Below are 26,779 nucleotides of genomic sequence, written 5' to 3' on the forward strand. Positions count from 1 at the left end.
GATGGTATAGGGAATATTCCACGTATTCGGTAAAAGTGCATGCATTTTGTCTTCTCAGTCGAGAATCGAAGACCATTGCAGTTGGACCACTTCTCGATCCGATTGAGGGTCATCTGAATTTTCCTCGTAGCGGAATGGAGCGTGGATGCCCGGCAAAAAACTGCCAAGTCATCAACGAATAAGGATCCAATTACCGGAGGTATTATGCATTCCTCAATACTGTTAATTGCGATAGCAAACAGCGTAACGCTTAAAATACAACCTTGAGGGACCCCATTTTCTTGGGTGCGGAGGTTGACAGGATGTTGTGGACTAACTCTAAAGACCCGTTCTTCTAGGAAATTCCTGATAAAAGTTAAAAGGTGTCCCCTAAAACCCCATTCGTGCAGAGTTTTTAAAACTTTGTGTCGCCATAATCGGTCATAAGCTTTTTTTATATCGAAAAATACTGGTATGACGTGCTGTTCTAGCAAAAAGGCTTCGTGTATGAAGTTGGTGCTTCTGACGACATGATCCGTTGTCGATCGGTTGCGGCGAAAACCACATTGGATTTTGGAGAGAAGGACTCGGCTTTCCAGATACCAAACCAGGCGTCGGTTAACCATTCTCTCAATTATTTTACAGAGGCTACTTGTTAGTGATATGGGGCGGTAGCTCCCAGGATCGCTGCTATCCTTACCCTGTTTAAGGACAGGGATGACTACAGATTCCCGCCATGCATCCGGGAAAGATCCCTCATACCAGATCTGGTTGAACGTTGACAATATATCAGCAAAAGCTGTAACGGGGAAATGTTATCGACATCTGGGGGGGTGTGCTTGAATCGCTCGAGATTAATTCCGATACGTAACCAAGGACTCGCCCGGAAAATTTCGATACGGAATGTGATTTGTTGTGCTTGAAACGCTCGAGTTGAGATTTTGCTCGGGATCTGCTGATTCCGTGTCGGAATGAAAGCCGAGTGGTCGTAGTTAGGTGAGATTTATAATTACGTATCGGAATCTAAAACAATATGGCGGATGGTATGGTAAATTTTTGGCTAATGAGAGAACTAGAGGAGGAAGAAGGGGGAGTTTTGAGAAGAAGGAGATATTTCAGAGGAAGAGAAGATGCCTTCAGCTTGAGCAACGGCGAATTCAAGAGTTTTTTTCGTCTCTCAAAGCCAATGGCGAGAGATTTAATAGAATCTCTCGCAGACGTTATCCCGGAGGGAGAAGGATCATCATCGCTTTCCGTTGAAACAAAGGTAAGTAACATTCTGCTGCTGAAAAAGCTCCGGGGTTTTATGTTTCTTTACAAGTATTTATTTCTTTACGTAATGTATTCCATTCATCTTGAGTTCAAAAGTTTTCTTTGACATTCCTTAATTTTAAAAGAATATACATTGCCATAACTTCATCTTATCATGCCCTTTGTTGCGTATTACAAAAAAATAAAGGCACGTTAGCTCCTTTCTGAAAAGATTTAATACTTCAACAGTAGAGTAAGGCGGACGAGACGTCGCGGAGTACATGAATAGTTAGGGAGAGAAGAGTTCTTTACTGCTCTGAGGTCGGCGAGAGAGAGAGAGGGAACGAGCGAACAGGTGCTCACCGCAACGTGAGGTGCGCGGACAATCTGCGCCGTAGTCTTCCCCTAGCGGCGAGAGCAGGGACTAAAAAGCCCGCAAGGGCGCACAATTGAAAACCAAAAAAAATCTGCAACATACCGCCCGCCTCGTCCATGACGAAACAATACATTTGATACATGTGATACATTTGAAAAAAAAATAAACATTTAAAGTAAATGAAAAGAAACCCTATCAACAACAAAAGAAATGCCGCCCGCCGTGAAAAAATAACATTTTTACATATTAAATAAGAATCTAATTTTGAAAAAGGTTCAGGCAAGGCAATTAATTGACAGAGAGGCGTTGAAATTTCTTCAGAAGTCAGCTTCTGGTCTCCATTCACTCTTCGGAGATGATGCTTCACAGATTTGACTCCGGCTTCCCACAGGCCGCCGAAGTGAGGTGCATGCGGAGGATTGAAAATCCAATCAGTCCCACAGGTGCTGAGATCTGCCGATGCTTTTTCGTAGAAGGAGGAAGCTGCTTTAAATAGGCTTCTCAGTTCCCTGTCAGCACCTCTAAAATTGGCACGTTAGCTCCTTTCTGAAAAGATTTAATACTTCAACAGTAGAGTAAGGCGGACGAGACGTCGCGGAGTACATGAATAGTTAGGGAGAGAAGAGTTCTTTACTGCTCTGAGGTCGGCGAGAGAGAGAGAGGGAACGAGCGAACAGGTGCTCACCGCAACGTGAGGTGCGCGGACAATCTGCGCCGTAGTCTTCCCCTAGCGGCGAGAGCAGGGACTAAAAAGCCCGCAAGGGCGCACAATTGAAAACCAAAAAAAATCTGCAACACCCATTATGATTATTTCACTACATTCATGGCTGCTCGTGTGATTTATGTGCTGCAAAATTATGTTTTTTTCTAAGACCACATAATTTCACGTTTGAATGTACCGCCGAACGTGTTGACAAACACGGCACGATCCTCGAAAGTATCTGTGCTCAGTTTACCGTGGTTCCTGTTGTTGTTCAGCAATTTCCGAGGACGTGCACTGAATTACATTTAGTGATGTTTGGTCTCCGAAATATTCTTGGAATAGTCCATCTTATTAAAGCTTATCGTCAAAGTTAAGTTGTAAAAAGTTGGCCTCTAAACATATTAATATTACATTTTGTCAATGTTTCAATTATAGTTCAATGAGTACGATTTTGATAGACCAGCTGCTTCTTCTTAGATCTGTTTTCTCGTAGAATTTTTAATTGTTATGAAATGAATTGTTTAAATGTTATGCGTATTTATTTTTAAAGGGATCGGTAAGTCGTATTTTCACTTCTTGTTGTGTTGTGGTAAGTATGTTTTTAAAAATCACTGCCCTAGTGATGAGGTGGTTTTTCATCAATCACCATACATTTTTCAGAATTAATGCAAATTGGGAAGAGTCACTTGCTTCTGAGGTCATGTAACGAAGGACAATAGTTTTGTTTAAGTCAACCTCAGTCACCATTACTTATAGCTTACTTATTTCAAGGTGTTGGCAGCCCTACGGTTTTATGCCACTGGCTCATATCAGTCTTGTATTGCGCAAGACTGTACAACGGCAATGTCTAGATCAAGGGTCAGCAGGGTCATTAATGAAGTCACCAGTGGCATAAATGACCACCTCTTCAATCGTTGGGTGAAGCTTGACCTAAGTCATGATGCAGTGGCTAGGACAAGGCAGAGGTAATGCATTTCACTTATACTATATGTTTAAGTAGAGCATTTTCTTTCTTGAATGTTTGTAATAATGCCCTTCTTTAGATGAGTTCTAAGTAATTGTCACTGTCAAGGGTCATTAGAGTCACAAATGAGGTCACCAATGCCATAAATGACCACCTATTTAATCGTTGGGTGAAGCTTGATCTATATCGCTAACCAAGTCATTGACCACCCATGAAAACCATTTCTCGTAACCCTTCAGCAGAATGTAAGTTAAAACATTAAAACCCATCAAAATCTGTATTAAAAAGGAAGGGAAAATGCCAAGCACAATCAAGGAAAGTGCATTGAAATGTGAAGTGAATGATTTCGTTTAACTAACAAGCATGAATTATATGCATAAAAACCTACCAGATTTATTAATATTATACATGCTGTGATATTGTTTGTAGTATTACATGTCTTCTCTTATGCTATTGCAATATTTTTCTGTTAGTAAGTGATTCAGAATATGTACTTTAAAATCTAATTACATATTAAGAGATAAATAATTTTTGTATGAATCTCATTCGCAGTAGTATCAATTCATTTCAGATTTTATGAAAAATATGGATTTCTGGGGGTTATTGGTGTGGTTGATTGTACCCACGTTGCCGTTGTGGCACCCTCTCATAACCACCCAGTATTTAAAGAGAAAGATTACTTTAACCATTAAGATATCACTCTTTGAATGTACAACCCCAGCAGCAGAGAAGGTTGCCTCAACGTTGTAGCAACGTTACAAATGTTGCACTGTAATGTTAACGTTGACGCAACGTTTGGACAACGTTTAATGGCAACGTTACTTTGCAACATTGTGGGCAAAATTTTCATTTGCCTATTAGATTTCCCATTCCATAATCTAAGGTTTAATAAGTTCTTAAGTCCATGAATCGCGTTTTAAACAGCTTTTTTGGGGATGCATTGACTTTCGTCATTCCATTCCATTTAGAATATTTTCAACGAAGGTGCCAAAAAACTAAGTCCGAAAATCATCGGGGCAAAGAACGCAAAAAACAAAAATGAAGTTTAACTTTGGACTTCCATTCTTAAATGTTTCTGTCTAATTTGGGTGGGCCCGGGCCTACCCTGTCCCTAGGACGATCGCTGACACAGTTAGCATTCAAACTTGCGACTAACGCTTGTACTTGTCCTAGGGTTGTCATCAGCTTGTGACGACCAACCTTGTCGCGGCAAGTTTGCAGCAAACTTGCTGTGACAAACTAATTCTGGCTTCAATGCTATATGCAAGCTTGAATAAAACTTACGAGCTATGTGAACTCATACTAGCCATAGACTTAAACATCACACCTGCAGAGGACATGCTATATCGCATTAATAGCAGATTTGTCATATCATACCTGCTGCAAACATTTATTTACGGGAAAACTCATTAACCATAATCCTACATGTAACTTCACAGATGATAGACAATAGAAAATAATTAACACTCATAATTAATAAACCCATTTAAAATTAAAAAAAACTAAAAGGATTTCACATCAATGAATACGATGTAGATGTACAAAGAAAAGTATAAACACTCCTCATCGGTGTCAGATATTTCTATGGCCACAGCGAAATATCTCAACAAGGAGAGTAAATTTTGGTGGCAAGCGGTATGTTAGACATGATTTCCTTCTCACGTATTTCATATCCTCTGATATGATTTTCAAACTACCGCCCATGTTTTACAACTGTCGATCTATCGAAGTGCCATCGATACAAGATGGCCGCCGGCATGATAATGTATTGGCTTTGTTTACTTTCTTGCGTGCATCAATTTTCATTCTTGGTTTTACTCTCAACCCAATTGAGTAGCAATCATTTGCATTGAGCTGCGAATCAATGGCCATCGGAATTGGTGGTGTTTTGTTTGACTTTTGGGGAATCCTTCCAGATCCTTCGAACGGGTATCATCCGAACGGGTGAGTATTTTTTTAGTGTTGATTCATATTAGGCAGAGTTTATACTTCCATATTTTTGTGAACTATTTTTACCAAGTGGATTTTTTAAATGTGTGTTGCCTGCGCATATATCTGGTAGACTAGGGTTTAAACTTTAATAACTAATCAGATCTTATAATTACACTACAATCCAAAGCTTACTTTTTATCAAATTTAATGTTTACTGTGAAATCGCGATTCTATAAGGCCGGAATCTATACAATGGAGAAAATGTAGCCTATTGTAGAAATTTCAGGCTGTAGGCTGCGCGCTTTCACAGAAATATATAATGCGAAACAATGAGGCGTTGTTTTTAGCACAACGACAATATCTTATTAGCTGGAAATTTTAATCAGAGGACAGTTTTCGTCTCATGGCGCCGTGAATCGTAATTGTTGAGAATAGTTAAGTTTATAAACTCAGTACGCTACTTCAACGCAGTCATTGAATGTGAAGAATGTCAATAAGAATGCACAGTAAAATTTTGGAATTTAGTAAAGGGTCAATTCACCCAGGAAATTTTCGAAATTACACCCACCGACTCGGATTTTTACGAAATTTTTGTCGCCTGCTACTACCACTTATTTAATGGCCTTTGTAAAATGTTTCCTTTCTCACTCTCATAGTTTGCAAGATATGAGGGTTCGAAGTTTGAAATGTTTGCCCAGAGGTGGCTCATCGTTTGAGATATTTGCTTATAGTTTATTTATTTTATTGAAAAAAAAATTGTATCAAGAACATTTGACTATTACTGTGCATTGTGGGGTAAATGATTACACTAATTTAAATAAAATTATTTAAATAATACACTTCACTCATAAAAGTGAAATGAGTCCGGCTGAACTGGTGCTGTGCAAAGTCAGCTTCTTTCATCGGAGAGACATTCTTCCAGAACCCATAGGAGCAAAGAGGATCAGTTCAGATGAAAACTTCAGCGTCACATTGTTTTAGCAATGACAAACCAAGTGTAGTTGATTGAAGCGTATTATTTAGATAATTTTATTTAGGTTAGTATTTTCATTTCTCTTATAATGCACAGTAAGAGTCAAACGTAAGTCGATACCATTTTTTCCATAACCTAAACTCTTGAAAAATAGGTGAATTCCAGGAAAGGAGCATAATTTCACAGAACATTTCCAAGGCATTTGGGCTCTTTTCATCTCACCTGCCACAAGACAAGAATTGTTCTTATAAAATTATATGAACAAGTCCACTATTGTGGCTCTGGTTTGGTCTTAGATTTACTGACCATTATTTCAAATGAATCATCATAAAGCTATGGATACACTTATACTTATTATCTTATATTACACGTCCTAAATCCCCCTCACTGAGGCAGAAAAAGTAAAACCTGAAATACTCAGTGGCAGTCAAAACACCACCATTTTTATTTCATAGTATTAACACTTTGCGTGCCATGGACGTAATATTACGTCCTGCTAATCCTTCTGAGGATTGCCATGGACGTAATATTACGTCTTTCCATTTAATTGGCTTTGTATGCGTGAAGCCGTAATATTTCGTCCGTGGTACTTTTCCAGTTTACTGCTTAGGGGTTCAGTTTTTCAAAAATCAACTGCTCGATGGAAAAAGAGTTCAATTTATGTCTTGAGGACGAAAAGTCCTCTGCAGCTACCGGCAACCTCATCTTAGGCCACTTAGTGTGAAAATTCTTTGGGTTCGTTGAGGGTGCATTGACCTTTTTTGTCATCCAGGTTTTATAATGCTTTGCTTGGAACAATGCTTTTTTATGATTTCCATGCTTTAAATAGTTCAAATTGAGCGTATTAAAAAAATTGTTATGCATGCTATGGTGGTACATCATATGTTACAACTTTTTTATTTTTCAAAAACAGTAAGTTTCATTGCTAAATTATATATTTAAAAATTAGCAATAAAGGTTATTCAACTCATTCATAAAGAAGAGAAAAGTCCATTTTTATTGAAATGAACATCGATATAAATATATTTTTGATGCTAATGTTTTAAAAAATGTACGAATATAGTAAAAAATGGCTGGATTTTCCAGTAGGGCTTTAAATTTAGCAGCCGGCACTCTCATAAAAGAATTGGATGAGTTAACTAGTCTGCCTTTTCGTGATTATTCTTAAAATACGAAGAAAAGTTTTTGAGCTAAAGAAATCGGTTAATTAACAATTTTGGACATTATTTTGGCTAACATTGCAATGCAGGGGGGATGAAAGGGATTACTAAGGAAGCTACGTATTTGGATACACAATGGGTCAAAATTTCATTCAAATGTTTATTTTTGGTTTCTGAGCTATGAAGTTTTACCTTGTGCCCTGCACACTGGAATTTAAATCCCACTACCACCACGTCTGAGCAAACATCTCAAGCTTCGACCCCTCATATCTTGCAAACCATGAGAGTGAGGGAGGAAATATTTTTTGCATGGGTAATGAAAGGTGGTAGTATCTAGCGACAAAAATTTCATAAAAATCTGAGTCGGTGCCATGGCCTAGGTGAACTGACATGGAATGACCCTAAACTTTGAAAAACTAAAGAAAAATCTTTGGGCCACATTGCATTAGTTTCATTTGTTTCAAACTCTTTGCTTTGACATTACTCTAATGCTAAAAACTGGTTATTGTACTATAAACTTGGTCAATAGAAAAGAATGATCTGAATGGTGATATGCATAATGTGAAAATGAAAATGAATTAAACAGAGTTAATTTAGTTTCTATACAAGAGTTTGGCGTGGAAAACACACTCAAAAAAACCACTTAGTGAAAATGGATGACAATAAAATGCATTTAAAATCTGGCTAATACAAATTTTAACAGTCTACTCATCTTGGTGGTGATGAAGCAAGCAAAAAGGTTCAGCGGTTGATACCCTTTTGAGGGATTTGGAAGGATTCTACAAAAGGCAAACAGAAGGGAAGAAAAGTCTTTCTTCCCTCATTTATACCATGCAATAGCTAGTAAGTGCCTATTTTAATTAAAGCTGTTTCCTAGCTCATGATAAGTAATGTTGCTGTAATTCAAGTTCATTTGTAGCAAGAGAATTTTATTAAATTTTGTATTCACCTCATAAGTTTTTTCATTCCTACTTTCTACGTTAAAGACGCACCACTTTTTATGTGAGTAGATGCCATATGATTTCAAATTTATAGGCTTTACATATGCTAGCATTTTCCAATTCTACTTCGCTCAAGATCAATGTTTAGTCCTTTCTTACTAAAGGGGAAAACAAATATCATTTGTAAACCTCTGGAATTGGATAAAAATATCCATTATTCCTCGAGTACACAATTGGGATAGTCCAAGTGTGATCTCTGTATAGCTGATGGCCACATGCAATTGTTTTTAAGGTAGTGTTCCTATTCCAACTTGACTTGAACTTTGATGAAGTCATACACCTACACATTGAGCTATTACTTTTTACTGATTAATATCACTATTTTGACTCTTTCAAGAGCAATTTTTAATGAGGAAAGCTATTTCAGGTTTTCATTTGTATGACAAACTTGTTTTTAAATACTTATAGCCTAAGGTCATTTCTGTACTCTGAAACTATTTGAAAAGTTTTTGTGAATTAGAAAAGATGGTGTGAATGTAGGGCGTTCTTAGCTATACCATCTTTCATGTACAATAAGTGGTCACCATTTCTTGCTTTAAATATTGGAATGTACTAATGAATTTCTTAGCATTTGTAATACTTTTCTATGTAAAGTATATGAATGTGAATTAGGAATTCAACTGATGTTTATGATTTGCTTATACTCTTCCATTATGCGATACAACCTATTTTTAGAGAAATTACTCCAAATATTACCATTGTTTTTTCTGCTGATTTTGGACCATGTCTGGGTCAATTCTCATTCAGCATTCCAAAATTGGAAACATAGGTTTTATCGTGGCTATAGCCCTCAACATGTAAGCAACTTGGTGGACAAATTAACTACCCCAGCAGCAGAGAAGGTTGTCTCAACGTTGTAGCAACGTTACAATGAGGAAACATACAAGTTGTCACAACGTTTCTTAAAATTGTCACAACGTTGCACAACGTTGTCTGAACGTTGAAGTTCCCAGGAAACAACGTTGTGACAACGGTAAGACAATATTGTCAGAACGTTGTGACAACGGTAAGACAATATTGTCAGAACGTTGTGACAACGTTGAGACAATGTTGTCACAACGTTGTTTCCTGGAAACTTTAACGTTGAGACAACGTTGTGCAACGTTGTGACAATTTTAAGAAACGTTGTGACAACTTGTATGTTTCCTCATTGTAACGTTGCTACAACGTTGAGACAACCTTCTCAGCTGCTGGGGAAGTGGTAAGACTATGTTTTTATGGCAGCTTCAACATGTATATGTAGTGAGCAGTTTAATTTTCCTCGCAATTTCAAGTTACTTATATATATTTTTCAAAGATAGTCATAGTGTTACTATTAACTGGCCATGTTTGCCGAGAAAAAAACTATCCTTGGTCTTGATTAAAACTTACTGAAATTCATTATTTGAATGGAATTGGTAATATTTTTAATTGTAAGTCTCACTCTTCTTATGGCTCAATCAAGTTCAATACCTGAAATGCTAATTTAGATGCATGAAATTATTTTTCTAGGTGTGTGACATGGACCTTAAAATAACAAACATCAACTCTCGGTACTGTGGCTCGACTCATGATGCTTACATCATATCTCTTTCTGCTTTAAAGCCAGCCCTAACTCAAGCATATGAGCGGTACAATGTGTGGCTCTTGGGTAATAGACATGCCTATTTTTCCATGTTTCTCAGTCATGATTTGAATGGGTGTATCTTAATCTTTTTATTTTATTTGTAATTTGGAGGTAAACATTCCTACTCGGTGGTTACATAATATGCACTATTCATTACATCATAGTTATCATATTTACAAAGCAATATTGGATTCAAACCATCAGATATGCCCTTTGGAATATTATCACACTTTCAAAATAGAAGATTTTAATTTCTTCGACTATAGGTTAGTGACACAAGAATTAACTTGGTCTGTAATTATTTCTATAGGTGACAGTGGATACCCTGTTGCCCCCTGGCTGATGACACCTGTCCCAGGTTATTTTGCTCCTAACACCCCAGAGGACAACTTCAACCGTTCCTTGACGAGAGCACGCAGCACGGTTGAAAGGTGCATAGGGGTATTAAAGAGCAGGTGGAGATGCCTCTTGAAACAGAGTATTACACTATTTGCCGGACAAAGTGAGCAGAATTGTCAATAGCTGTGCTGTACTGCACAACGTGTGTCGAAGAAGGTTTGCCCCTAAATGCTGAAGACATGGTAGAGTTGGAGGAATTAGGAGTTGATGTAGTCCCTGACCAAAATGTACTTGGGAATCAGCGAGGGCGGGACATAAGAAACAGGCTAATTGCCACTCATTTTACTTGAATGTTAATTTTTTCATTGTTCACTTTTGATTTTACTTTTTACTGCCTATATACATAGTTTTTTTGGCACTTTTTTGTCCAAATAGTACTTATATTGTTCATTTAAATATTTCTGGCGATGATTACCTTACTAATTATCCTACTATTGTTATCTATCCATGGTTTTCATTTGTTTTGTTATTGCACTCATGTTAGAGTGCATTTGATATCATGAATCATTCCATTCAGTGGGATCATAATTTGAAGTTGTTTGCAGTATATGTTTATATTTTACAAGGCTTAGTGTTCAATCAAAAATTATCTATATCCCATGCATAAAGTAAACAAATGAGTAGGATATACTTTAGGCTCTAGCTATATATTTTTAACTAGAATTTCTACACATAAGGTATAGGGTCAATAATTATTGAGTTGGTGTACTTCACAATTCTGTTCCATCGATTACACTCAGATTGTTATAGGAAAATGGTGTCACTAAACTTTAATAGAGATGTCTAATGTGGAATAGGGTTGATCAGGATGATATGTAAAAAGTCTCAATTTGAACCCATCTTCACTATTGGAATACCTTCAACAATAAAAAAAAATAAAATGGAACTGGGCTGTTTAGAATATGAAGGTGTTTCTCTGCATGTGTGATCAAGTGCAATCCAATGTTCTTGTGATGTGAATAGCTCTTCATCACAAAATCTTATACTTAATGTAGCCTTCCCAAAAAGTGCTGTCATTTCTTGTGACGTATTTCTCTATCCTGTCGTGCATACTCAAGGTATTATAATTATAGAGGAAAGTAAGACTTGCTAATTGAAAGATAATTTTACCTTTAGTGTATACTTGTGTTAAATGCATAAGTCGCCATTGTTATTTGCATTCTTTATGGTGCTTCTTATTTTTTTACTTGGATCCCTTTGAGTGATACCTATTATGATCATTGCATGTTTAAAATAACTAGCTATCAATGGTCTATACTAAAAATTTATTGTCTGCTTGCATAACTACGAACTTTTTTGTGGCCATACCCACACAGCACAGGAACTCGCGTACATAATGTATTTACTAAGGAAATTGATGTATACTATACATAATGTATTTTGTTACGTATTATTGCTGTATTACAGCGTTATTATAAGTAGGGATTTACATTATGTATATTGGTGTATCCCTACCGGTATAATGCATAAACCTGTGAGTTCATATTAGCGGCCAAAAATATTAATGTAACATATAGGAGAGTACAATGCCAAGGAAAATTATATTTGTGGATTAATATTCACTCTGAAAACTAATAATTGCCTAGTTGCTCATTATCGGTTTTAATGAGTCCACTCATAAGATCATCTTTGAGCGAAATAGTGATATCCTTGAAACTCCTACGTTGTTTACGAGTGAATTTACGTTACTTTTCACCACTTTTTAGGGATTTTTGTGGTGTAAGTTGTTGAAAATTGAAGTTTTTGAGGATAGTGAATTTTCCTTTATTCTTGAATTTCATTCGCTGGGCTTAAGAAACGTGTGTTTGTGAGACATTTTTGTTAAAAACGCCTTTCACGTGTTCAGTGCCGGGGTGCGAAGAAAACTTCAGGAGTGGACCCAAAGTTTAAGTTTTTAGCTTTCCAAAATATCTTGAGTTGGAGATCAAGTGGATTCGGGCGATCAGAAGAGACAATTTCACCTCCACGAAAAACAGTAAGGTATGTACCCTTCCACGCTGTAATTATTTGGATGTAATTTCTAGCTAGATGTTGCTTGGGGATGTTGATGAGTGTCTCCAATGCTAAAAGTGGCGATTTAAAATATTGTAGCGGCAATTCGACTGAAAATTCTTTTATTTTAGTTGTTTTTTGTATTATTTCGTTCAGTAAACGTGTGGTTGAAGGAGTTACTGGAAATTATAATTTAGCAGCCAAGTTTATGGTATCGAATACTATTTCTTAGCTTGCCCTTTGGTGTGTTATGCGTCTGAAACTCAGTACTCAGTTAAAAATACTTAATTAACTTAGAGCTGTTTGAATTATTTACGCCCTAAGTTATATACTAGGGTATTTTCGATGAAGCTTCCTGAGTCATTTGTATTTTTGGCGTATTGTATGATTGTATTTTTTGGCGTAGTACCGTATATTACGGGGGAAAGCACATACCTTTTAAGGTTTTCATGCTTTCGAATTAATTTGAGCTTATGTATCATTTCGCAAGACCAGCGATACTCACTTAATAAGTTGCATGGAAAGCAATGCTGAGGGTATGTAGTTACCTCCTGTATTTACCAGCCAAGTCATTAGATATATTTCTCATTCAGAAATGCCTTAAATTGAAAATGAAATGACAAAGTACTTTACTTGGTATTTTCTTATTTATTAATTTTAGGTGTGTGAGCTGCACTTCACATCGAGTGATATCAGAAAAGAATCTGTGGCCTTGCACGAGAAGATGGGGAGATAATTCTCTGTCGTGTTGAATTAAAGGTGCCGAGACTGGAGGAAGGTGCCATTTCTTCAGTTACCAAACTATCATTCAGAAGACAGAAAGACAGTGGTATAAGTGACGTATAGAACTATGGTGGATGTGGATTTTTTTTAAGTGGATGATGTGACAATAGACATTCGTTGGAGAAACTATTGAAGATAGTTAATATGGCTTCTGTCAATGCACTTAAAAATAATTTTTGTTCAAAAGAGAATGACAGTATTTGTTTCAGCAAAGTATTTCATGGTAACAAGAGAGGATTGCAGCTATTATTGTGATTGAATAATGAAAATATAAAATATCTGTATTTTAATTGTTTTTTTTTATTTCCTGCCACTAAAATTCATTGTGGTGATGTCCTCATGCATGGTAAGAGCTGAGATGTGATTTAAGAGATATCATATTCTTTGTACATATTTTTATGGTGGTTGTTTGGCAGGACTTTCAAATTTTTATTACATTGATGCATCTACTGAAGTGACATTGAAACTTTTGCTCATCCCAAACAATATTTCAAATACATAAGCGCCTGGGACTGGTACGTTTTAGTAGCTGAGGTTGGACTTAATGTAAATTTTGGCTTGCATTTTGATGAATTCGAGCGGAATAATAGCAGATGTGTCAATGATCTTATAATTCACTGGCAATTTTCATTGAAAAATCTTATTTACTCAGGCTCTAGGGTAAGATTTTCATAGCCCATCTGTTATGCAATGTCTAATTCAGTGAACAATTAAAGAAGAATTTACTCCTAATTAATAGAGCCATTTGGGACCTTGAGTGAACACCTTTTACCCTGCTAGAAAGAAATTATCTATCCAAGGAAAGTACATGGAATGCAACCAGGTTTAATCTAATGCTTGGCCTCACCACACACACTTGGGAACAAGCCTTATCTCTAGGTGGCTGTGTTACAGCCCGTTACTAGCAATCCCTGGCATTAGGATGGTTACGGATTTTCCTCTTAACTGCATGCATTTGCTTTGTTTAGGGGTCATGAGGAAGATATTATTAGCTTTTATGAGAGGCAACAAAAATGTTAAGCTTCCAAGCTATGCTTTAATTATTTGTATTGATCGGTTAGTAAGTATTGCACCTCATATCCCTTGTGAATTTGTTAGGAAAAGACGTTCACTTACATGAACTACTGAGGTTGAAGGCAGCTTGTATATGTAATGGTAACAATATAACTTTCATGGAAATATACATTTTGGTACATCATGTAATTTACGTGGAAAAATACACCACTGTACATCATGTAATTTACGTGGAAAAATACACTACTGTATATCATGTAATTTTCATGGAAAAATACACTAGTGTACATCATGTATTACACTGTATTATACGTGTACTAGAGGACATTTGAAGCATATTTACAGTTAAAATACACAGAAATTACCGCTGTATTACAGTTGAATACAGCATCCGGTCTTTGTGTATTTTGACTGTATTACAGACGCAATACATGTGTATTCCACCTTGTGTGCTGTATGGGTATCATTGCATGTAATGCATGGTTTCTTCAGCATTATGAAGTATCAAGTCTTGAACTAATTGCCTGTTAAGCATTCACCTCTATCTTAATTTTGCAGAAGTTCATACTATGCATAGCCAGAAATTATTTTGTGCAATTCCACACCTAATCATTACATACACTAACTAACTTTCATAGCTACCACATGTTAATCACTAAGTAGAAATACTAGAAGCTTGGTTGATTTATATAAAGAATAATTGTTGACTTAAGCAAAATTACTTTATTATAATAGATAGATGCCTAACATTTACTGCACTTTGTGATGAAAAATGTCTGTATTCAGTGACTCTAAATTATAAATAAAATGCAATTGCATACTGTATTTACAGTGAGTCAAATAAAAACTCTTGTTTAATTTAGAGATTTCATTCATATTTTTATCACAAAAAATTAGTCCACTCTTAGCATAATCTAGGATTCAACAGGTAGGTAAGCATGTCAAATTTAACGTTGTAAAAAATGTGCAACTTAGACCAAATATTGAGTAAATTTTCATGTAATTTATATAATTCCTGATGGGAATGGGTGCTGCCATCTAGTAGTATCAAGGGGCAAAAACTTCAAGAACAACCGGCATATACAACCATATAGTCCCAATGTCCATTATAATGGACATAAAATTATTTAAACAATTAACAGTACATTTACTATTTAAACTACATACAATCATTATTTAGTTTATATGAAAGAAGTTTCTGCTGAAAAATATTTTTTTAGATAGTTAAAAATAAATCAGGTCTGAAAGGGTTAATGTCACCTTTCCCAGAAACACTCAATTATTTTTACCCTATTATTCCTGGCGTTATGTATACTTACTTTTTCTATGGAATATTATTAGAGAAAAAGTTACTTAAATGAATACATATGGTTATTGAGAATTCAATATGCATGGATATATACAATAGTAGTAGTAGTAGATTTGAGATAAAGGGTGCGTCGACGGCAAGGTCATTTTGCACCACTACTCAATCGTTTGATTCAAGACTCATTATAAATGGATCTTTACTACGCAATTTTTAACATAAAATAGAGGGAAGCTTTTAAATTTTGTTGAAAAGACCTATTTCCTTGAGAAACAAAATTGTACTACTTAGATTGGTGGGGTGGTCTCCTAGAATAGATTCTAGGTCACCATCCAGATTGAACCGTGTCCGCGCATCACGGTATTTGTCGCACTCTGTCAAGATATGTCGGATGCTTAAAGGGCACCTACACTCGTCACATTGAGGAGCTTGCTTCTCTTCGGTAAAAAGAAAGGCATGAGTCAGAGGGCAGTGCCCTATCCTCAAACGAGTGATAACTACTTCCTCCCTTCGATTGATCCTGGTAGAAGAAGGCCAAGCTGACGTTGTATGTTTGATGCTTCGCAGTTTATTGTTATTCAAAGTTCTCCACGACTCCCTCCACTGTTCAAGTACAACATTTTTTAGTGACCCTCTTAGGTCTTCGTACGGAACTAGCGTTGATTTAATCTCTTCGTTAGTAAGAGCTTCCTTGGCCAACAAATCTGCTTTTTCGTTTCCACGTATCCCCGCATGTCCCGGAACCCAAAGAAAGCAAACACTTATTCCCTTGTTCATGAGAGTCCGCAGCGTGGCATGAATGTGTTGAACAACTGGATGCATGGGTAAGAAGCCAGAAATGGATTGTAAGGAGCTACGGGAGTCAGTGCATATGACAAACGAGCCATTTTCGTCACTCAAGGCTTCCAAAGCCATTTTGATTGCGAAGAGTTCCGCCGTATAAATGCTGCACAGCGGATGCAGCTTCGCCTTAATGGCTCCATGTAGAGGAGAGAACGCTGCACATGCACAGGCAGAGTTACATTTCGATCCGTCCGTGTAAATGGGGATTAAATTGGGGTGGTTCCACCGAAAGTTAAAATACTCACGTTGGTATTCCAAGGGAGTAGTGGAGGATTTTGGCCGAGATAGTAAAAACGTATTAACCATAGGAGTGGGAGTCAACCAAGGTGCGTAAGTTGAGTACGCAACAGGGTATACGTCTGGTAGTTTAAAATCACATCCGAGAATAAAATCATTAAAACGAATACTTACAGGTCTCGTTGCCCTAAACCTTCGATTAAAAACATTTAAAAGCCGAGGTTTAAAAAGTATGTCGTAGCATGGGTGACTCGTCATAGATAAAATTTTGGATACGTAACTGCAAAGCAGCCAAGTCCTACGGTAGTACAAGGGAGGTTCTCCTGCGTCAGAGTGGATGCTTGGAACTGGGCTGGTTCGAAAGGCCCCAGTGCAGAGTCGTAGCGCGGCGTTGTGCAAAGAATTTAACGCTCGTAGATACGATGGGCGGGCAGATGCATAAACAAAGGAGCCGTAGTCTATTCTAGACCGCACCAATGTGCGATATAGTAGGAGTAGGGTGGTACGGTCTGCTCCCCACGATATGTGACTCAAAAACTTTAAAATATTTATAGACTTAGAACAACTTGCCTGCAGATTTCTTCCGCTAAGACGAAGTGTAGGAGGAAGGTGGACGCCTCTGACACGGTGGAAGTGAACGCATTTGGTTTTCTCAGTTGAAAATCTAAAACCGCTACTATGGGTCCATTGGTCTAATTCGTTCAACGTGAGTTGGATCAATCTCGATATGTTGGCCACTCTAGATGACCTGCAGAATATCGCCAGGTCATCAACGAATAGAGTGGCCATTATCGGCGTCTGGATGTATTTAGCTACGTCGTTGATCGCAATAGCGAAAAGCGTCACGCTCAAGACGGACCCCTGGGGGACTCCGTTGTCGAGAGGGTAGGGACGCGTTAGAAACTGCCCCGTCCTTACTTTAAAAATACGGTTTGTTAAAAAATTTTGAATAAAAGTTGGTAAGTTACCCCTAAAACCCCAATCATGCAGAGTGCGTAAGATTTTTCTGCGCCAAACCCGATCGTAGGCCTTCTCTATGTCGAAGAAAACCCCAACCACGTGTTGGCGGAGGATGAAGGCTTCTTGGATATAATTCTCGATCCTCACCAAGTGGTCCAAGGTGGAGCGGCCCCTTCTAAATCCACTTTGAATATTGCAGAGAAGGTTTCGGCGTTCCAACCACCAAATGAGCCTCCGATTAACCATTCTCTCCATGAGCTTGCATAAGCAGCTGGTGAGTGAGATCGGACGGTAAGAATTTGGGTCAGTCCTATCTTTCCCATGCTTGGGTATGGGGATGATGACACTCTCCCGCCAGGATGAAGGAAAAGTGCCTGCTACCCAAAGTTGACTATAGGTTCGCAGGACTTCCAGCAACGCGGATTCCGGGAGGTTACGAAGAAAGCCATTGTGGATTTCGTCTGGTCCTGGAGAGGTATCATGTGATTCGTGGATGGCAGAACGCAACTCCCACATAGAAAACGGAACGTTGTAATCTGCCGTCATGCACGTCTCCTTAAAACAAATAGGGATGGCTTCTAGGCGCCGCTTGAAAGAGCGAAAAGATGGGTCGTAGCTTTCGTCGCTGCTTGTTTTGGTGAGTAGCTGGCCGAAGATGTCGCCGATGACAGGGAGTGAAGTTATGGTGGTTCCGTTGACTTTCAAGTAGGAGACCCCACATTGCTGACGGCTACCCGAAATTTGCTTCACTTTACGCCATACCTGATCTAGTGGTGTCCTAATATTAATACTAGAGACGTATTTCATCCTAGAGTTCTTCTTTGCCTCTTTCACAACTTGGCGGGCTTTCGCTCTTAGGCGTCGGAAAGCGGACAGGTTATTGGCCGTGGGATACTTGTTGAAAATTCTCAACGCTTTCTTACGAAGACGGATAGCCTTGGCGCATTCATCGTTCCACCATGGAACGGCAGGCCTCGACGTAATGCCCCGAGACCGTGGCACACTTATGTCCGCCGCGTTGATGATAGCTGCCGTTAAACATTTGACATTGGAGACGCTATCGCGGTTTTCATCACATATATACTTAAAATTTTCTTTAAAACTATACCAGTCGGCTTTCTGGATAACCCAGCTGCCCGGTCTGATAAAATCAGGGTTAAAATTTCGGTCCTTGGAGAGTAAAATAGGGAAATGGTCGCTTCCACTAAGGTCGTCGTGAAGGCGAAATGAAATTTTGTTGACCAAACTGGTCGATAAAATACACAAGTCAATGGAGGAGAAATCGCCGCTAAAAGAGTTAAAACGGGTTTTCTCGCCGTTATTGAGTACAAATAGGTTAAAATCACTAATAAAACTTGATAAAATACGTCCCCTGCGGTTGCGCTGTCCCGGGGTGCTTCCCCATAGCCGATCGTGAGCATTAAAATCTCCGAGTAAAATAAAAGGCTGAGGTAGCTGGTGAACAAGGGATTCTAGATTAAAACGTGTGACGGGTGCACCCTCCGGCAGGTAAACGTTGCACACCGTTATCGCCTCGGGAGCGTGCACCGTCACCGCTACCGCTTGGAACGGTGTGTTAAGATTTATTCTGGAGGTGTAAAGTGCCTCCCGAACAAAAACCGCCACTCCACCATGGGCTCGTTGGCCGCTGGTATCGTCCAATCTAAAAGCGTTAAAATGTTTTAAATATCCCTTGTCCGTGTCCTTAACACGTTCCATGCGGGTGGCATCATAAGATGTCACGAATGTCTTCACTGGGTGGCGGGTGACATCATAAGATGTCATCAGTAGTACATCGTTTCATTATTTTTTTTCGCGCCCGGTTTTATTCCAGAATGTCTTTTTTCGACGCAATTAAGTAAATTAAGATTCCTTCTTTTCAATGGTATTGTCCGTTTCTGAATTCTTATATATCCACTACATCTTATCTTTGTTTTTTTTTCGCAATTTTTCAAAATTTTGGGTCATGCTCTTCGTCACCTCATATATTTTTTTCTTATTTCTTTGTTATCATTGCGTAAAATTTGTGTATTGATATAACGACGGGCAGGGAGGAACTCATAGGTGTTTCACTTGGTCAATATAAGTTTCATGGTGAGTTTTTTTCCTCGCTCCAAAATTGCTACATATCCTCGCTCCTCCGCTCCAATGCAGCACACAATTACCGACCCGGTGTTTATAAAACGCTAGCAGCACATGATAATTTGAGCTTCCTACACAGGAGGTCTTACATTGTTTCTTATACCTCGCTCACCTGTCCCCTTCCGTCCATTCGAATGAAGAGTCCATTTTACAAATTGTCTGGAAAATTCTCTGTTCAGGGGCTTACTCCCGGAGGTTGAAACATTGTTTCATTACTACCATCACTCCACGCATGCTTCCTTCAAATGTTAGTCGCGAATGGTGCTCTGTCCTACCACACGGCATTCTGATTCTGCACCTCAGCTCAAGAGTTCAGCTTACATACGTGCTGCCGTGAGATATATTGCGTTTTCGACTGTAGGCGTTCGAAATGCACAGGAAGAAATATATCTCCCATTCAGAAGATACCACCACAACCGTACTCAATTCTGGTAAGTGTTCAACACTCATTCTTTCATGTTCAGTAGGATAAATATCTTAATAATGTATTTATATTCGTATAATAAGGAGCAGGAAATAGGAGAAAGAGAAAGTTGGAAGAAGATGAAAATGGCAAGAAAACTGAAGCAGAAACAGGACCATCTGTCTCCGGTGAGTTTCAGTATCTGCGGGTGCAGTTTGGAAAATTTATTCAATTTAAAACATCTTTTTATTTTTTGCAATAATTAAATAATTTTTGTAATCAATAACTAGGATGTTCAAAGAATGATCCTTCGCGAGCCCTAACACAGAGATTGACCGAAGACGACTTGAGGAGGCTACTATCTGAGACAGATTCTTCGGGAGAAGATGAGGATTTATGGGAGGAAAGCGCGGAAGACTTCCACCCTGAAATCAGCGACAGCGAAGATGAGAGCGAGGACGAGGACCTTGGAGATTCTGAGCGTGACAGGACCAATATTTCTGCAACTGATACCATCATTGAAACCATGGCACCAAACCCCTCAGGTACCGATAGATTTTGTGAAATGTGGAAAAATGAGCAGCCTGCTATCACACGGATGCCATTTGCTGGTTGTCCCGGGTTGAAGGAATCCCCTGCTGGCAATCACCCACGCAATTATTTTGACCTCATAGCCAATGAGGCATTTTACGACCTCTTGGTTTCAGAAACCAACAGGCAGGCTGAGACCCTTCAATCGGCAAATGTATCGCCACATTCCAGAATAGCCGACTGGAAACATATGTCGAGAGACGAATTTCAAAAGTTCCTTGGGTTATTGTTCCACATGGGAACGATTAGGCTTAATAGAATCCAGGATTATTGGAAAAAGGACGATTTATTCAATTTAACGTGCTTTTCACGGTACATGCCTCGGGAGAGGTTTCTTGGCATTTTGCAAAAGCTTCATTTCGCTGCAAATCCTACGGAAAATGAGCCTCTACCAGAAGACAAATCGTTCAAAATCAGGCCATTGATTAATCATTTTCAAGGTAGAATGCATGCCATTTATTCACCCGCTAAAGATTTATCGTTGGATGAATCAATGGTTTTATGGAGAGGCCGTCTGATTTTTCGACAGTACATGAAAGGAAAACGTCATAAATATGGCATTAAAATTTATTTGTTAACGGAATCATCCGGAATAGTAATTCGAATGCTGGTATACACTGGGTCTGCAGACAAGGAAGTAGGAGGGCAGGGGCACGTAAGAAATGTAGTACATAAACTACTTCAGGGCCGAGAGGGTTTTGGCCATTCTGTTTATTTAGATAATTACTACAACAGTGTGCAATTGTCTAGAGAACTTCTGGGAAAGGAAATATATTGCACAGGCACATTGCGGGTAAACAGAGCAGGGAATCCCAAGGAAATTGTGTCCCAAAAAATTAAGAAGGGTGAAATAGTAAAGCAGTGGAGTCATGATGGCATCTGCGTCTTGAAATGGAGGGACAAACGAGACGTTTTGGTCATCACCTCCGAGTATGGGAGCCAGTTGCTTGAGGTCCCGAACAGAAAAGGAATATTGAAATTAAAACCGGAGGCGATAGTTATGTATAACAAATTTATGAGAGGCATTGATCACGGCGACCAAATGCTAGCATATTACCCCTGTGAGCATAAATCGGTCAAGTGGTATAAGAAATTAGGAATACACATCTTTCAGTTGATCATTATAAATAGTTACTTATTGTATCAAAAATACAGTGGACACAAAAAAACGCTGTACGAGTTCCGCATAGAGCTAATACGATCCCTGGTAGGAGCACAAACAGGCCCTACCTCACGTCCATCCACACCCAAGCCCACAGAATCTCATTTTCCCGATTTCTTTCCTGCCGACGGGGGGAATAGACGGAAACAAAAGCGATGCCGCGTTTGTCACACCAAAGGAGTCAGGAAGACCGTCACCACTTTCTGCCCAGATTGTCCGGATGAGCCCGGATTATGTCTCCGTCCCTGTTTCATTGAATATCATGGGAAGATGCCAGAGAAATATTGAATATGTATTTTTAAGTGTAATGAAAAAGTAACTCTTTATTTTGTATACTATTTTTTGATAAGTGCTATATTTATTTTTACAACAATGTATTTTACTTTAAACTAAAATAAAACATTAAATATGTATAATAGTAATGGTTTACTTTCAAAAAAAGCATTGTATTAGTCATGCAGAGAAAGCTTACAGCAAATTTTTGGAATAAAAAAAATGAAGAAAAATGTGTATTCTTCTTCATCGACTTATATTGCTTCCTAGCTAAGGCTTCCTCGGCGTATTACTTTGGAAGGACCTAGCCAATCGGGTTCTATACTGTGAATTGCCAAATGTGCGGAAAAAATGTAAGTTTGCTGTAGAGAACCCAATAGACCATTGCCCGGACCATTGCAGTGTTTCTAATCATTTGTTTTGTTTTCGATATGCAGGAAGCTAAAAATACTTCACAAAATATTGCAGTTTTACTGTCAAAATTATATCCAGTACTTATTATTATTTAATGTTAGCAACTAAAATTGAAATGAACTTTAGAATTAGAAGGGGTTTGTTGCAATTTCAAAAATAGAATTTGCGGGTATTGGTGTATTGCCGGTTGCATACGTTCATTGTTTCGCCATGGCGGACGACATCTTAAGATGTCTCGAAAAAAAAGTTTAAAAATAAATATTTCCCGTATGTTATCGGCAACTTTAGATATCAAGGTAATCATTTTAAACCGAAATCTATTGGAAATTAAAATAAAAAAATTCCGTCACCCGGAACACCCAAGATTTTTTTGGCCGCATGGAATGTGTTAAAATGTGTTTCCTGCAAACATATACAGGACGGGTTAAAATCTCTGATTAAAATGTCTAGCTCCTCCTTATGCCGATAAAAACCGTTACAGTTCCACTGTATGATAAAAGCCATTAAAAATTGATAAAAATTAAATAAATAAATAGATAAATTAATTTAAAACTGCCAGAGGGAGAGTCAACGCTTAGCTAGTAGTAGTAGTAGTATTTGGATTTAGGGTGCGTCGACGGCAAGGTCATTTTGCACCACTACTGTGTGATTTAATTACAAAAGTTATGTATAAAGTAATCTACTGCATCTGATGTCTTCGTTGAAAGTGTACATAATTAGACTTTATTAAAAATGTTTATTTCTCTGAGAAACCGAAATGTACAGATTAAGTTGGTAGGGTGGTCTCCTAAAAGGGTTTTTAGGTCTCCCCCTAGATTATTTCGTCTTCGCGCTTCGCGGTACTTAACACAATCTAGCATGATGTGTCTAATACTTAATGGAGTAGTAGTAGTGTTTGGATTTAGGGTGCGTCGACGGCAAGGTCATTTTGCACCACTACTGTGCTATTTAATTACAATTGTTATGTATAAAGTAATCTAATGCATCTGATGTCTTCGTTGAAAGTGTACATAATTAGACTTTATTAAAAATGTTTATTTCTCTGAGAAACCGAAATGTACAGATTAAGTTGGTAGGGTGGTCTCCTAAAAGGGTTTTTAGGTCTCCCCCTAGATTATTTCGCCTTCGCGCTTCGCGGTACTTAACACAATCTAGCATGATGTGTCTAATACTTAATGGACATTTACAATCCCCACATTGGGGAGGTTCCTTCTCTTCAGTAAAGAGATACGCATGGGTCAGGGGGCTGTGCCCTATCCTCAATCGTGTAAGTACTACTTCCTCTCTCCGATTACTACGAGCTGAGGAGGGCCACGCTGCTACCGTGTCCTTGATGCCACGGAGCTTGTTATTATTTAGAATCCTCCATGACTCCCTCCATTTTCCAAATACCACGTTTCTTAGAGATGCTCGTAAGTCCTCGTGGGGAACCAGCGTTGAGACTAGAACTTCGTTATTCAGAGCTTCCTTGGCCATAGCGTCTGCTATCTCATTCCCGGCTATCCCCTCATGTCCAGGTACCCACAGAAAATGGATATTCAAACCCTTTCTCGAAAGGGTCAGCAGGAGAGAGTGTATTTCTTGCACGATCGGGTGCACGGGTGAGAAGCCAGAGATGGCTTGTAGCGAGCTCCTGGAGTCAGTGCATATCACAAAGGAGCCGCCGTGGTCATCTAGGGCTTCTAGAGCTGTCCTTATGGCATAAAGCTCCGCCGTGTACACACTGCACATCGGGTGAAGCTTTGCTCTGATGTTCCCGTGGATAGGGGAGACCACTGCACATGCACAAGCAGAGTTATCTTTCGAACCGTCAGTGTAAACGGGGGTAAGGTTGGGGTGATTCCATCGGAACATGGCAAACAAACGCTGGTACTCCGAGGGAGTTGTGGAAGACTTCGGTCGAGATCGTGAAAGAATATTCACCACCGGAGTGGGAGTGATCCAAGGGGGGTGTTCCGAGAATGAAACAGGATGCACTTCAGGTAGCGTGAATTCGCATCCGCGAATAAAATCGTTAAAACGAACGCTTACTGGTCTGGTTGCTTTAGTCCTTCGGTTAAAAACATTAATAAAACGGGGTTTAAAAAGTAAACTATAACATGGGTGACTCGTCATTGATAAAATTTTGGAAACGTAGCTACAAAGAAGCCAGGTCCTTCGGTAGCATAGAGGAGGCTCGCCTGCGTCGGTATATATACTGGGAATCGGGCTGGTCCTAAACGCCCCAGTGCATAGTCGCAGACCTGCGTTGTGCACTGAATTAAGTGCTTTCAAATACGTCTCGCAAGCGGACGCATACACGAATGAGCCGTAGTCTAATTTCGACCGCACCAGTGTGCGGAAAAAGTAAAATTAAGGTGGTGCGGTCTGCTCCCCAAGATGCGTGGCTTAAAAACTTTAAAATGTTCAAAGACTTCAAACAGTTTACCTTGACAGAATTAATGTGCTCCTTCCAGTTGAGTTTGCGGTCGAGGGTCATCCCCAGAAAACGGACTGATTCCACAAATGGGAGGTTTCTACCACCTAGGTGTAACGTGGGATTTACATGGACGCCCCGAGTGCGAGAAAAGTGAACGCACTTTGTTTTCTCCAAAGAGAAAAGGAAGCCGTTATTTTGGGTCCATTTGTGAAGTTTATTGATGGTGAGTTGCGCCATACGCGATGCATTCACGACCCTAGATGATCTGCAGAAAATCGCGAGATCATCCACAAACAGTGACCCTAACACTGGCTCCTTGATGCAGTGAGCTATGTCGTTGATCGCAATAGCGAACAACGTCACGCTCAGAACGGAGCCTTGGGGAACTCCGTTGTCAAGAGGGTAAAAATTTGACAACAACTGTCCCGTCCTTACTTTAAAAACACGGTTGGTTAAAAATTTTTGTATAAAAATGGGCAAACAGCCTCTAAAGCCCCACTCGCGTAATACGCGTAGAATCTTACGTCGCCAGACCCGGTCGTAAGCCTTCTCTAAGTCGAAAAATACACCGACTACGTGTTGGCGGAGAAGGAAGGCTTCTTGGATGAAATTTTCAATTCTAACCAAGTGGTCCATTGTGGAACGGTTCCGTCTGAATCCGCATTGTATCCTAGAGAGGAGTTTTCGACGCTCCAGCCACCAAATGAGACGTCGATTTACCATTCGCTCCATTAACTTGCACAGGCAGCTGGTGAGAGAAATCGGCCGGTAAGAATTCGGATCAGCTCGGTCTTTTCCATGTTTTGGGATGGGAACAATGACGGACTCCCGCCAGGACGGAGGAAAATCCCCATTGGCCCAGAGCTGATTAAAAGAGTCAAGGACTTCCAGCAACGCCGATTCCGATAGATTTCGGAGGAAGGCATTGTGGATCCCGTCGGGTCCTGGGGACGTGTCGTGGGAGTCATGGATGGCAGATTTCAGCTCCCAAATGGTAAATGGCATATTGTAGTCTGCCGTTGTTTTAGGCTCCATAAAGGATATAGGGACGTTCTCGAGCCTTTTCTTGAGGATCGCAAAAGAAGGTTCATAGCATTCGTCGCTGCTCACTTTGGCGAGTAATTGGGCGAATACGTTCCCTATCGCAGCTGGAGAAGTGATAACCTTTCCTTCGACTTCTAGGAAGGATATACCTAGATGCTGGCTGCTACCCGATATGCTCCTCACCTTACGCCATACCTGTGCAAGTGGAGTCCTGTGGTTGACACCGGAGACAAAATTCATCCAAGAAATCCTCTTTGCGTCCTTTATTACCTGACGCGCTTTCGCTCTTAGTCGCCGAAAAGCGGAGAGATTATTTGCTGTAGGATACTTGTTGAAAATTCGGAGAGCTTTCTTGCGTTTTTTAATGGCTTCTACGCAGGTTTCATTCCACCATGGCACAGCATTTCTTGGAAGGATGCTTCGAGATCGTGGTATGCTAATTTCGGCGGCTTGAATGATGCTGGATGTCAAAAGATTTACGTTTGTTACACAGTCGTTGTTTTTATCCCACACGTATTTAAAATTTGAGTTAAAAAGATGCCAATCAGCTTTCCGGACAATCCAACAGCCTGGTCTAATATAATCGGGGTTTAAATTTTGCTCCCTTTTGATTAAAAGGGGAAAGTGATCGCTCCCACTAAGATCCTTATGCACAGAGAGTTTGAGTTTATTGACCAAACTAGTCGATACAATACCCAAGTCAATGGAGGAAGAATCGCCGCTATAAGAGTTAAAACGGGTTTTCTCGCCGTTGTTGAGCAAAATTAGGTTAAAATCACTAAAAGAACTTGATAAAATACGTCCCCTACGGTTGCACTGTTCCGGGGTGCTTCCCCATAGACGATCGTGAGC

At 39.2% G+C, this 26,779-nt stretch overlaps 1 protein-coding gene and 1 long non-coding RNA gene across 2 annotated transcripts; both read left to right on the plus strand.

Moving 5' to 3' along the window:
- Positions 1-2,763: 2,763 nt before the first annotated feature.
- LOC124156369 lies at positions 2,764-10,415 on the plus strand. The gene is made up of 3 exons (XR_006864307.1): positions 2,764-3,274; positions 9,831-9,969; positions 10,256-10,415. It is a non-coding gene; the product is annotated as an uncharacterized LOC124156369 (long non-coding RNA).
- A 9,292-nt stretch (positions 10,416-19,707) lies between these two features.
- Positions 19,708-22,495, plus strand: LOC124154617. The gene is made up of 4 exons (XM_046528461.1): positions 19,708-20,052; positions 20,129-20,212; positions 20,315-21,055; positions 22,488-22,495. Exons 1-4 carry the CDS (start codon positions 19,992-19,994, stop codon positions 22,493-22,495), a joined length of 894 nt encoding a protein of 297 aa, XP_046384417.1. The 5' UTR covers positions 19,708-19,991.
- Positions 22,496-26,779: the final 4,284 nt, after the last annotated feature.

Source organism: Ischnura elegans, chromosome 1, assembly GCF_921293095.1.
Source record: "Ischnura elegans chromosome 1, ioIscEleg1.1, whole genome shotgun sequence".
Taxonomy (NCBI): domain Eukaryota; kingdom Metazoa; phylum Arthropoda; class Insecta; order Odonata; family Coenagrionidae; genus Ischnura; species Ischnura elegans.